Below are 14,506 nucleotides of genomic sequence, written 5' to 3'. Positions count from 1 at the left end.
GAAAAAAATTATTTTAGCTGTCTAGAGAGATGATATGAAATAGTACTTTGGTGCTACTCCAAATATTTCCAATTGTCTTTAGTGGCAAAATGGCATTCTGTTTAAAGTTTCTAAATAAAAATTAAATACTTCTATGAATTAAATAGTTGCCGTATTTTACAGTAAGCATATGACACACTCCCTGCTCCAGGTGAATATATAATTTGGGAAGGGAGATGGTATATCCACACAGAACAGAGTCACTGAGAGAACATAAGCAAGACCAATACAAGAGGAGTATATTGTGTGGATTATGAGTAGGAGGTAGGGAGACCATATAATATATTTGATATCCTAACTGGAATGTTTTTAGAGGGAGAGGTTATTAATAATGTTTCTGGGGAAAATGAGGTAAATGATCGCTCTTCTAAGTAAATCAGGACACCAATAATGATAGGTCCATAGAATTTCAGAAAAGTTCATTGTACATTGGAGTGACTCCTGAAGCCTTTCAAGAAAATGATCCTGCACTTGGCTTGTGTCTAGACATGTGACCCAGCAGAAGGGAGGGGTAAATGCATCTAGGCCAGGGAAATAACACTACAAGAGACATTATTATTTGAGAATTACCCTAAGATGAAGCATGGATTGTGAAGACTGGGAGATAATAGTGCATGGTTAAGAAAGAGATGGATTGAAGTATAAGAGCAGAAAGATTGTAATAGATTTTAAATTCCATGAAAAAAAGTCTCATACAAGAGATTCATATAAGGTTTATTGGTTGGCATGTGAAACTTCAATTTGATGTCAGATGGGAATATTGTGGAGCAACATGTAGTATAAAATATACACGTTTTAATTCTGCATAATCTATATGCTGCTGCATGATAAATTGGAACAGGATAGATTTATTTCAAATCGCTCTTTTAAGCATAAATGTATTTTTACATATCATGCAATGCTTTATGATTGATGCAGCAATGAAGATAAACATAGCAAAAATTATGTACGTATATGGGTATACAAATGCTAATGTAGCATTTTAGGTAATAATGATTATTTGTGAGCACTTACTATAGTCCTGACATTGTTAACATTTCTTCTAAAATTTCTCCCCAAATCCTATAAATTAGATATTACTGCAATTACTTGACAGATGAATAAACAGAAGGAAAGAAGTCAGGTAATTAGCTGAAAACTGCACAGCTGCTCAGTGATAGTACAAATATTCAAAAGTATTTTTGCATTGGTGTAAAGTCCATGATCGTGACCAGGGTGCCCCATTACCTTGCACCTAAACATGTGCTCAGTGAATTGAGCCCCATGGAGCTCAATTCTTACACAGAAGTTCCCAACTGGAATAGGAAGCTGAGTATTCAATACACAGTTATTCTGTCAGGGCCAGCCTGACAAGGTTGAGCCGCGCTGAGGCAGGGAGGTGGGAATTGAGAAAAGAAAGAAAGACAGGAAAGAGGGATCGGGAGGACTCCAGTTCTCGAGGAACTGAAGCAAGTTTATTAGCCACACAATCTTATTTATACACAACACATTGAATGGGAGGTCGGTCAAGAGGAATGTATTCTTTGTTCCTCTTAATCTCTAAGGGAGAGACACAGCAGAAGGACAAGTTCTCAGTACAGCATATCTCAGTAAATAGTTACAGACTTCTTGGTAAGCTATGAAAGGCTGTTCTTATTCTACAAAGGTTGCTCTCATTCTACTGATAATCGCCATCCAAACAAGTCTGGGAAAGCTGTGTGGGTAAGGGTTCCAGCCTTGCTAGCCCCTTCAGGTGCAAGGACTTTGCCAGCTTACATCTGGTCCCCAACATTATTCCTCTCAAATGTGACATGATTCATGTTAGTAACAATGTCGTTTTAATCACTTTCTTTCAGTACACATATGGGATAAGTACTAGCATATTTAAAATATGTATATGTTTATATATACATATTTACACATAAAATGTGTATATATTTATATTTATATAAATGTAAATATATACACATACATACAGGCAGTCCTCAGGTTATGTCAGAGGTCCATTCCTACAGCGCAACTTAAAGCGATTTTCGCCATAAGTCGGAACCCACCTACATAAGCACGTAAGTCACTCACATGGAGCACAGACACAGCAGTAATGAAGTGAAACAGCAAAAAAATAAAATAAAATAAAAATTTAAAACAAAGATAACAATTCCTGACCTTTACTTATGGTAAATAAATAATAAAAAACATAAAGCACATATGTACATACGTCGAAATGACGGAACTTTTTTTTATAAATAAATGGGAGATGGCGACGTAACCACGAAACGACATAAGTCAAGTCTGACGTAACCCGTGGACTGTGTATGTATGTGTGTGTGTGTGTGTGTGTGTGTGTGTGTGTGTGTATGATCTTTCTGTTCTGCCCATTCTCTGACATGATGTATTCTAATATTTCTTGATTTTCATTTAAGCATTTGGTGTGGCCTATTTCTTCAGGTGATCCCTATAAATCAGACTCTCTCATTTTCACCTTGAACTGTCAGCTCCTAAATTAGTGGTTTCTGAGTAAATTTATCATCCTAACAGCTAGTTTGTATTATTGAAATGTGTGGCAATCCCTATGGACATTTAGTTTTCCTATTTCTAAAACTATAATATTGTTTAACCTTTCTGGGTTCCAATAAAACTGTAGTATTTTTATTTCAGCTTTTATAGGTCCTAGTAGTCTTGTGATTTGGAAAAATAGCACTGAGTTAATCACCGGAATTATTAATGAACCAACAAGCTAGGAACAGTTGCTTAGGGGAAAAATACATCACAGAGCCCATACTTGTGGAAAAAAACAAGGAACATATCTCAGTAATTGCTACTCAACAAAGAAGTCTGAGTAAGTTTGGTTTTTAAGAAGTAAATAGCTTCTGTGTTCAGTAATTTGAGGAAGCGTTAAAGATTAAGGTAACATGGGAACTGACTAAAAATAGTCGTTTCAGGAAAATGAAGTCTCAAAATGATTTGGATAAATAAAAAGGAAAAAGGGAAATATGAAAAAAAAACAATTGTTCCAGGGAGAATCAACATATATTTTTCCATCCAAACCTTTTATTTCCATAAAAATGCATGCCACATATCTCTGAATATCTAACATTCATATCTAACACGAATATTAGGCTCAAAATAATGACCAATCTTAATTGTTGTAAATATATCCATTTTCAAAGTTTTATTTCTTCTTTTTTAAATGTGGTCTTCAATTTCTCAAACTTCCCTATTATTTAATACTGAACTTTTTAATATTGCCTAGTTCACAAATTTTGATAATATGTCATTAGAAAAGAGTAACATTTGGAGGCTAAGCAACAAACATACTTATAAAAATAAAAAAAAAATCTGATTTTTTTGCCAAAAAAAATCTCTTGTAGAATTAGAGAGTGTATTTTTAAAAATTCTGTACCATTTATATTATTAGTGTAACTTATACCAACTTTTCTACTTTTTCCAATCAACGAAAAAATTGTAGCCAAAAGTTTCATGCTATATGAATTCATATAAATAAAAATTTAAAGATTTATTACAGTGATTACATGTCAACAGAGATAAATACGTATTTTATGATTAGGATTTTTTTTTTTTCTGAAGTAGGTGAGCCATAGGGACAAACCCCCAGAGCAGAAAATAAACCATCTCAGTGCCTGTTGATAAATAGACAATACCCACTATTTCTACCTGGTGCATGGCAACGTGACAAATAAATTACCTCCATTAAAGATTTGCATGAAGGATTAATGAGCATTAGTTAAGCCACAAAAGCACAAAGAATGTTTATGAAAAATTACATTGAATGTAGGAAGTTGAGAGGCAGAGGATCTCATCATAATAATTTATCTTACCTGAAGATTTTCTGCTATACCTATATGATAAATGTAACCCATATGCAACCAAGGTTCCACATTTAGCATGCAAACTTTAGCAAAATCACAAGTTTAGAGGGTTTTATCCTCTGTGACTCACCTACCTAGAAGGGGGATAATTTATTAAACTTATATTTGTTTCTGTTCATACTTATCCTGCTATAAATCTTTAAACTTGCACCATCAAATTTGCATAGCATAAAATTAAAAGAAGTAAATATGTCTTTTAAAACTCACTGTGAATGAAAACTGTTGAGTGGTTTTAATTTTCTTTTGCTTTCAGTGCATAGAGCTAAATTAAAATTTAATTATTTTAGTTATATGCAAATGACAAATATCTTTGGGATAAGAGACATTTTACTAAATAAAACAGAAAAAAAATGAGAAAACTTAATTTTGCTAATCATGATTTCCAATTTCTTCCCTTTGAATGTTGCCCAAGATTAATGCTTTCTACTCATCCATCACTGCCAACTTGCTGTGGACTACTGTTAATTTCAGAAAATACTGGATTATTTATGTATGGGACTTTTCTGATTAAATATTTTTTTAAAACTCTGCAAATCCTAAGATCAGGACTAAGTATCCAATGTTTGTAATCGCTCATTCATATTTTGTTTTTACCCCCATGAACACTCACATTTCAGACACACTGTGCTGCTAATTTATAATAGCTTTCTATGTTAACAGGACACACCCTTACTATTTTACATAGTTAAGACTTTTATGGCTTTGTGACCACAGTTTAATTAGATTGTGACTCAATGGTCAACAGGCATCCCCAGAAACCGGCTTTTGTCAGTTGAGTGGGATTTAGACACTGCTCTGCTTAGTTGTTATATGAATCATCAAAGTTTTAATGGCAAAATTAGACTCCATAATATTTATAACAATCTAATAAACACTTGAAACCACTATTTATCAGGTTTTTATTTTTTCAGATAAAGATCTGTGCTTAGTAAGAATTGTTGGTCAAGTTATTGATCTCTGTACCTTAGTTTTCTCATTCAGAAAATGGGTTGCCTAGCCCTGTAAGGATTAAATTAATACACATAGACCACACTCCCTGGAGCATACTAAGTACAATACAGTTTACTAGATCCTACTGGTGCTACGCCCAGATCTCCTTCAGCTGGTGAATGCTCCCATCCAAGAGTGCTCCCTTCTCCAGAGAATTTCCCTTGCCTAGGAAATTCCCTGCCCGTATGGCACCTCACTTCCCCTGGCCTGTGGCCAGCAACTGACTGATGCAGGGGAGCGGGGCACACACAACTTACTCTCTTTATCTTCTGTTGATTCACTCACCAAAGCTACAGTGGAATTTGTGTTCCAGAGACCCAAGTGGAATTAGTCCTAAACTAATCTTTGGTAGGGGACCACATCCTTGCTTTTATTTATTTATTTATTTTTTTTTTATTTATTTTTATTTTTTTCCTTTCCCTATTCTGTTTCTTTTGAATTCTAATCCTAGGAACATTCTATCAATAAATCACATTAAAAAAATCTGCTTCTCTGTTTCTAGGAAACTGACCTAACATAATAAATGTTCACTAATATTGCTATTATTGTTGTTATTAAGCTGTCTGATATTCTGATTACCTTGGTCATGTCTAATGGGTAGATTATACACTCTTCCAGTAATTTCCCATGCATCTCTTCTTTAAGCCAAGTTCTTCCTAATTTTGATAAGCACAGCAAGGTCATATTCCCTGGCAAAATCTAAAGGCACAGATATTCTATTATTGATTAAGGGCTCGGGTCTATGAGCTTTAACAATGAATTGTGGGAAGTCTAGAGTGAATGCTTTTTAATGCAAAATTTGAAGCCTCAGTTGAACTTGTACACCGACTGTGTCACACCGTCAAGTAAATGCTGGTCCCTGACCTGATGGAGTTTACAATTCAAAAAATAGAGTTTTAAAACCCCTTAGCAAAGCAAGAAATTTAGGTTGCATTTGAAAACAGTTAGTAATGACCTTTATATCCAGACACAGGGCCCCTGGGATTAAAAAGTCCTCTGCAGTGTGAAGCATTCCACAGGGAAATAAAAATAGCTTCTGTCACCCAGTGTGTGTAATCACCTGAACTCTGGAACTTGCAATTCACTTACTCAAAGTCGTTTGAGTTGTGGATTCTGGGAGAATGCCAATGTACTACTGTTTCTATTATAAATATTCTTTACTTTATATTTTGCTTTGCTAAAGGTGTTTTGAATTATATGCACATAAAATTTTACTTTGTCTTGGTGACACACGTTTGAAGCAGAACTCTGCTGCTTCTGACTTTAGGTAACAAACAATGAAAATACATGCCTCGAAAACTTATAAAAAGGAGAATTAGTACTTTGTTTTTTTCAGCCAAGATAACTAAAATTTAATGCAACAATACAGTCTGTCTTTGCTTTAAGGTAATTTCATTTTTTTAACACATATGACAAATGTTCTCTCTTGCATTCTTCACATCTTTGAAAATACCTTGATTCTGTAGGCACTAACCAAGTGTCTGTTTTACAGCTTTATTCTATTGTTATTGTCAGGATCCTTGCCTCAGGCTGCATTTTATAGGGGAAACTTTCAACACTTGTAGAAATTTAATCCACCTACACAGGGTTCAAGGTGACTCTGCATGATACCAATACTGCATTACACGAGGTCGCTTATCCTGACCCAACAGCTGCCCTTCCTTCATTTTGAACACTGTCACTGAAGTAGCTTTTGTAGTCCTCAGCACAACCATAAAATGGAAACATTACCGTCCCATTATATGGATACTGAAATTGAGGTTCAGCAAGATTAGAATATAATAACTGAAGCAGTATGATATAATGATGAAATATAGGCTTAGAGTGAGTCAGATCAATTTGAATTTTTCCTCTGACACTTATTAGCTACGGTTTTCCACTGGTTCCTTCATCTGTTTGAGCCTCAGGCCTTCTGATAGTGAAATTTTCTATCACAATGTAAAATGTAAAAATATATTTTCTACTAATTTCAGGTTGTGTCTCCTTATGGTCAGTAGTAATAGATAATCAATGAGACAATTCTCTACAGAGTTTTCATCATATCATTACTTCCAAGACCCAAAGCTTCTGATGTGTACACACATTATTAGGAAGAATGGTTATTTTCTGACTTGTAGTTATATTAAAGAATGTTGAAATGAATCGTAGATAATTATTCACTTATATTGTTTTCAAGGACTTCAGAGAGTCCAGTATGCTGTTTCATTCCCTTTTCTCACACTTTATTATTATTATTAACGGCACTTCAATTATGAGAAATGAGTATCATTGTCCATATGGGTACTCTTGTTTTTATATCCTGTAGATGTGGAAATATGTCAGATGTGGAAAGAGGAGATCTCCTGTTTTGTGACACTAAATCAATTACAGCAATTGTGTTGAAATTCTGCAATGCATGAAGCCATAAAAACCAAGACATTCAATTAGGACAATGGACAGGGCCGGTCTAGAAACTTTCCTCCTACCAAAATTTAGAAATAATGAGTAAAGTAAAGAAAATTCCACTATACAATTAAGCTCATAAGAAAAGAAAGGAATCCCCAGGCTAAAATCTGGGAATAGTGTTAATCCTGAGGCGATCTTGGCACAAGGTGGATTGTTTATATGTCATAAATAGATCTTAAAGTCTAGCAACGTGACAGTGGGTGTTCATGCTGGGATCAAGTACACATCTTTGGGCCTGCCTGAGAAGGGAAATTAGGTTAGTAATGTCTGCCCCAAGCCAGGCCCAAATTGGGCTATACCCTGAGTAAACTGAATGATTCTCACTGACTCAGAATGAAAGACCAAAATATTCTCCCAGGAGAAACCAAAACTTCAAGCCAACAGAGCACATGGTGACTATGGATCAAATGTATATTACCACATATTATCAAAAGTGCACTAGTGAGATTTAATATAAAAATTAATGCCAAATAGATCTATCCCAAGTGGGGCTCTTGGTAGAAGCTGATTCAAAAGCATCCTTGACAGAGACTCTCATAGTCTAGAATGCGCACAGAACCTCAAAGAAGTCAGTCAGTGTCTGCTAAAACAGGGAGCACACACTGAAGAATCCTTTCAGGAACTTCTAAAACATTAGTTGTCTTAACTAAGCGTACTATTAAAATAGAACTCTAGAAAAATGGGGAAAAAATCACAATTGATCAAATCATCTCAATATTCTTCTGAAATGAATAATAATATTAAAAATTGAGTAGTAATCAACGTGTCTTAAATTATTATGAGACAGAGTGGCATAAAGAAACAAAAGACTGCCCTGGCCAGTTTTGCTTAGTGGATAGAATGTTGGCCCCATGGACTGAAAGCTTCCAGGTTTGATTCCGGTCAAGGGCATGTACCTCAGTTGCAGGCTCAATTCCTGGCCCAGGTCAGGGCACGTGCGGGGAGGCAATCAATCAGTGTGTCTTTCTCACATTGATGTTTTTCTTGGTCTCTCCCTCTCCCTGCCACTCTCTCTAAAAATTAATGAAAAAATATCCTTGGGTGAGGATTAACAACAACAAACAAATTTTAAAAATCCATGAAAGACTAATAACACTAAAGCTGACTCTGTGTTACTACTTTCCTGAATTATTCTATAAACCTCAGACACTAACCTAATACTAAATATATGATTAATGCTCACTTTCTATAGTAAAGAAAACTTTTAAAAATATCTTAAAACAAATGCTAATAGAAAATGAAAAACCTAATAGTAGGAATTAAATAGCAATCTTAAAAGATATTTAGCTCAGTTTAATATTTTTATTCTTGGCACAGTTATAACCAAATCCAAGTTCAGCTTATCAACTTTTCTATGGTGTACAATTTCTACTTTGAATATTTCTTGGAATTACAGAATGCTTTGCTATGTAAAACTGTGAACACATTTTAAAAACTAAATAAGCATTTTTGAATCCCCAAATACTCATTTACCTGTAAAATAAGAAAAAGTGCCAGTTTTATGTAAATGCTTTTTTTCTATTCTAAAAATATTTTATGAAACATTGATTCAACAAACACTGTCAGTAAAACAGAAGTAACATTTTAATGAATGGTAGACAACCTTTATTCACTGTGTTCTTTGCCTTGAATTTCAAGTAATACAAACCAAAAATTGAGATGACCCAGTAAAATCTAGTATAAAATAAACTGCAAAAATATCAAGATATCTATGAGCAATGTTTAAGTGACAAATGAAACTCTTATTATGACAATTAGAAGAATTCATAGTGTTCAATGTGAGAAGTCCTTGGATTTAGAGTAGAAGCTGGTGCCAAAGCAGCCTTGACAGAGACTCTCAGCCTAGAATGCACACGGTACCTCACAAAGAGTCTAGTCTAGAGTCTATTTAAGCAGCATGAGGACAGAATGAAGTATTTTTATTATAGTCTATGGGCTTTCTTTGAGTAAAGCCACTTGGATACCATTAAAACATTCTTAATAAACTATCAAGTGCACTAAAGACTGCCAAGTGGGTCACTGTAGCTATGAAAAAGAGTTTGTAAAATATTTATTTGAATTATTTAAAGCTTTTGACATTGTAAATGCATATTATAATTATAAGCTAATATATAACATTTCAAAATTCTCAGGCATCTGCTAGAACTAAACTCTTAGGAGTAATAAATATCACCTAAGCCTTGCTTAATATCAACGTTCTACTCATTTGAAATTTTCTATGGAAAACAGATCAAATAATATTTAAGTACTAATAATTTTTTTTTACTATATGTTTGATCCTGCTTACTACTTTTATTATATTTAAATGAAGCACATAGAAAGAGCTCTTAACTTAATAATTTTTGAGAGGGGCTAACAAAATGTTATTTTTATATCTTATAACTATATATTATGTGTTATGTTCCTGGTTATATTATTTTATTTTAAAACTTATTAAGTTGGTAATATTAATCTCATTTTTTGAATGAGAAAACCAAACTCCAAATAAAGGTAAAGACTTGTACACTTTAAACCATCAGTAAGGGATTTTAGATCTGAAGTAATAGGATTTTTAATGTTTGTCTCTTGATTGTATTGGATACACCTACCTCAGATGATGCCCATAAAAATGTTTCTTTCTTTTCAAGAGTTAGCCTGAGACAAAAAAAAAAAAAATTAAATGGTAATAGCTCCAGAGGTGTTCTATTCTAAGTTAATTGATCCATATATAAAGTTTTGAAATTAGATATATTGGCTTTCAATATGGGTGGATAATTTTCATGCTTCTGCTGAGTATTTCAAAAGGCCGATTAAATGCCAAGCTTCCCACTGGAACCTAGGCAGGGCCAGAGTGATAAATGTATTTTTAGCTACTGATGACAGGCAGGTTGGAGGACAGAAAAAGAGGAAGGAAGGAGGGTCGGAAGAAAGGAAGAGAAAGAGAAAAGGAAGGGAAACAAAAGGATGGCATGAAATGAAATAGGGCTTCCTAAAACCTATTGTAGATTAGAATCACATGTTGGTCTTTGTAAAAACCCAAGTAAAGTTTTCACTTAATATTGTAGATAGATTCTTTGAAACAACTTTAAGTGAAACTACTATACCAAATTTTACTATAAGCTAATTGATATAAATGAGAGTTAAAGTCCAACACATCTCATCAATGTTATAATGAAACAACTTTATTGGAGAACCTGCCATAATTATTGTTACTAAATAAATAGTTCTGGTGAAAGAGGACCTTGGAATCTCCTCTTTCAACCATAACATAGGTAATTATAATATGTATTGAGATTTCAGTGCTACGCACAATATTTCCAATGTCCAATCTTCTGTTAACTCAGTTAGTTTCAATCCCCACTCATCTGTTAAACTTGCCATTCAGTGATATTCCAAATGCCAATCTTAAGTGATGTTTTCTTTATGTAACTGGGCTATTTGACTTATTTGACATCATTAACCTTCTTGAAATGGATAAGCCATTGTTGCCTATGACACTGAATTTTCTTTATTCTATTTGAATTTTTGCAACCATTTCTTTACTCTCACCCTTTGCACATTTTCTTTATTTAGCTTTTTTTGTGCCTCCCAGAGAACCATCATCTTACCATATCTATTCTTCCTAGTTAATCTCATCTATTAGTACTTACGTGGTTTCGATTATACCGATATACTGACAACTTCTAAATTTAACTTTCATTGTGGATTTCCTTTCCTGGGCTTCAAACATATATTTGTCAATTACTAGAACTCCTTATCCAGGTTTCTCTCACACACTTCAAACTCAAATGCCCAAAAGTGAACTGATTGTCTTTCTCCTTAAACCAGTCTGATTTTGTGTATTTTCATCCTGAACTTCTGCCATCCTCTACCCAGTCCCTCAAAGAAGGTAGGATAATATTCCTGGACTATTTGTCTCTTAGTGTGTTTTACCTCCAGTATATTTCTTGAACAAATATCCTTCTCATTGTTATAATAATGATTATATTTCAAAATTTTTTAGCTCTCATTTCTGTATGCAATATTTTCCTATTGTTTTTTTTTTTCCTGCAGCCTTGCTCTTACTTGAATCCAACATCACCAGAATCAACTACAGCCCTTTGCTGACGAATGTTCAGTAGTGCCACCCTGCATATAAGATAGACACAAGCACCTTAATGTAACATATACACCATGTTAATCTGTTTTTAGTAATTTTATTTCTCTCCAATAAATCCAACCCTTTTTCTGACCACTCCCTTCCTTAAGCTTTTACTCCAATAGTCCAAAACTGTTTGTGGTGGTCCATTCTTACCATCCAACTCCTTGTCTGAATGGCCATCCTCATTTGTCTCCTTTTACTGGAATATCTTTAGCACCCAATAAACTCTTCATCTGGCCAGCTCCAACAAATCTTTTAAAACTCCAAACTTATAACACCAACACAACCCTTGGTCTCCATAGTCAGACATGCAACTGCCTTTTCAATTGTATGCTAGATAGTATGACAAATTTAACCTCTAATTTAAACTGATTTTACTTCACCCACATTCCAAAGAACTGCTCTTTCTGTAGTCTTTCTATTTCAATAAAGATAAATATTTTCTTCCAGTTGCTCAGTTACTCAGCTCCAAAGTCTTACTCCTGAACTCTTTTTTTCCCTCTCATTTTATAAAAATTCATCAGTAATTCCTATTACCACATTTTTATCAGAACCAATCATTTCTCATCACTTCACCATTACTGCTACCATTCTAGGCCAAATTATTTACAGCTTTCATGGCTATTTTGAAAATAGCCTCTTAGACTAGTAGACATTATTATTCCTGATTCCCCTCCCCCATGCCCTGCTTTGTCCTCAGCCTGGCTCTTCTCTATCCAGTAGTCAGAGAGAGCTTTTCAAATACAAATTCACATGTTCTCATCCTTGTCATGCTCTAGCTCTCTTAACATGATTTAGTTTTCTTCACAGCACTTATCATCACTTGATATACACTTCCTTGTATTTTTTATTTCTTCCCACTATAATGAAAGCTCCATGAGAACCCACACCTTTTATTTTTTCACTTAGAACATTGCTGGTCTATCATGACTCTCAGCAATATTGTTAACAAATGAATGAATGAATGCAGCTCAGATGTCTCTTAATTCAGGAAGTTTTCAATGATAGATGTGATTACTTAAGCATCCCTTTCCCATGCTTTCTTTAGAATAGAATATATATTTTTATTACTTTACTAGAGGCTCGGTGCACAAAAATTTGTGCACTGAGGGGGGGGTCCCTCAGCCCGGCCTGTGCCCTCTCACAGTCTGGGACCCCTCGGGAGATGACCACCTGCTGGCTTAGGCCTGCTCCCCATGGGATTGGGCCTAAGCTGGCAATCAGACATCCTTCTGGCAGCCCAGCAGCCCTCGGGGGATGTCCACTTGCCAGCGGGGAGCAGGCCTAAACTGCAGTCAGACATCCTTAGTGCTGCTGAGGAGGCAGGAGAGGCTCCCACCACCACCGCTGTACTGGCAGCCATCAGCCTGGCTGTGGCTGAGCAGAGCTCCCCCATGTGGGAGCGCACTGACCACCAGAGGGCAGCTCCTGCATTGAGCATCTGCCCCCTGGTGGTCAGTGTGTGTCACAGTGACCAGTCATTCCCAGTCGTTCTGCTGTTAGGGTCAATTTGCATATTACCTTTTACTAAATAGGATAGAGGCCTGGTGCACGGGTGGGGGCCGGCTGGTTTTCCCTGAAGGGTGTCCCAGTCAGGGTGGGAGTCCCCACTGGGGTGCCTGGCCAATCTGGGTGAGGGGCTGAGGGCCATTTTCAGGCTGGCTGGCAACTGAAGCTCCCAGCCTCTCCTTTTTTTCTTTTTTTCTTTTTTAAATTCCGGGATTTATTTACCTTCTATAATTGAAACTTTGTTGCTGTCACTGGAGCTGAGAGCTGGCTCCTACTCACTCCAGCTCTGAGGCCACGGCCTGCTGAGAGCAGGTATCTGGGGTTTGTTTAGCTTCTATAATTTAAACTTTGTTGCTTTTGGAGCTCAGAGCCGGGCCACGGCTGGTGCGGAACCTTGGCTTCCTCCATCACTGGAGCAAGCAAGCCTCCTGCTCGCTTCAGCTGCGTGGCTGCCGGCCGCCATCTTGGTTGGGTTAATTTGCATATCACACTGATTAACCAATGGGAGGTGTAGCAAAAGTACGGTCAATTACCATGTTTGTCTATTATTAGATAGGATTCCACAATGTTTTATAGGTCCGGGTAACTATCTTCTATTAGACTGATCTTTAAGAATGGAAAACTCTCCTCATCTTTTTTACGTTTAGTGTTATCATAGTGTCAACCATCTAACACATACTTGAAAAACTTTTGGATAGAATGAATAAATGAATATGTAAAGGCTGAGCATTCTTAAGAAATAGTCCAGATCTTTCCATAACCATTAAAACAACAGTCCTTTAAACACATCTGGATCTAATGGATCAAATATGTATGTCCTTGAAATATGCCTAACATTTTAGTAAAGGCTCTGTTAGTTGAGCTTTAACTGTTAGTAAAGTAACATCTATTTCAACAATTAAATTTTGTGTATTTTCAGAGATCATCTATAGCTGGGTATTTAACGAATTCCCTTCCTTTGTGGCGGAAGACAGTCGGCGGTTCATTTCCCAGGAGACAGGCAACCTTTATATTTCTAAAGTCCAAGCATCGGATGTTGGCAGCTATATTTGTCTGGTGAAAAACACAGTGACGAATGCCCGAGTACTTAGTCCTCCAACACCACTCACTCTACGAAATGATGGTAAGTTGCATGGCCCTGATTGAAACATCAGACACCTCAAAGGTGAAAAATAAGATGTAATAGTGTTTTGCTAAACCCTTGAACCTAGCACACAAAAAAGTACAAAGGCATTTTCCATACTTAGAAACTCTATTTTTGGTCTGAGATTATGCATACCTTAGAATAAAAATTTTGACATAGGAAGTTGATGATCTATGGATGAGAAATAATAAACATAATGCCTCCCAATGCCAAAAAAGGGGAGAGATAATGTGAGAAAAATGAACAGTAGCAAAGACTCCACAGCTCTTTGCTCTTTACTGCCTCTATATAGCACATGTGCATTAATTGTGAGCATTTTATAGGTTCACTTTTCATTACATTTTTATATTAGTTACCTTCAAATTGAATGTTCAGCTTTTAATATTTCAT

At 35.6% G+C, this 14,506-nt stretch overlaps 1 protein-coding gene across 1 annotated transcript in view; it reads left to right on the top strand.

Moving 5' to 3' along the window:
- Nucleotides 1–14,506, top strand: part of CNTN5 (contactin 5) — a gene marked incomplete at its 5' end in the record, with an annotated part of 450,105 nt that overhangs the window by 121,165 nt on the left and 314,434 nt on the right. The window contains one exon of the mRNA XM_036323984.1: nucleotides 13,892–14,095. Within this exon, the coding sequence (XP_036179877.1) occupies nucleotides 13,892–14,095 (204 nt within the window). The remainder of the gene's footprint in view (nucleotides 1–13,891; nucleotides 14,096–14,506) is intronic.

The sequence above is a fragment of the Myotis myotis genome, unplaced genomic scaffold, assembly GCF_014108235.1.
Source record: "Myotis myotis isolate mMyoMyo1 unplaced genomic scaffold, mMyoMyo1.p scaffold_m19_p_10, whole genome shotgun sequence".
In the NCBI taxonomy this organism is placed as follows: domain Eukaryota; kingdom Metazoa; phylum Chordata; class Mammalia; order Chiroptera; family Vespertilionidae; genus Myotis; species Myotis myotis.
Note: the sequence above shows the minus strand (reverse complement) of the source record. Positions and strands in the feature narration are given on the sequence as shown.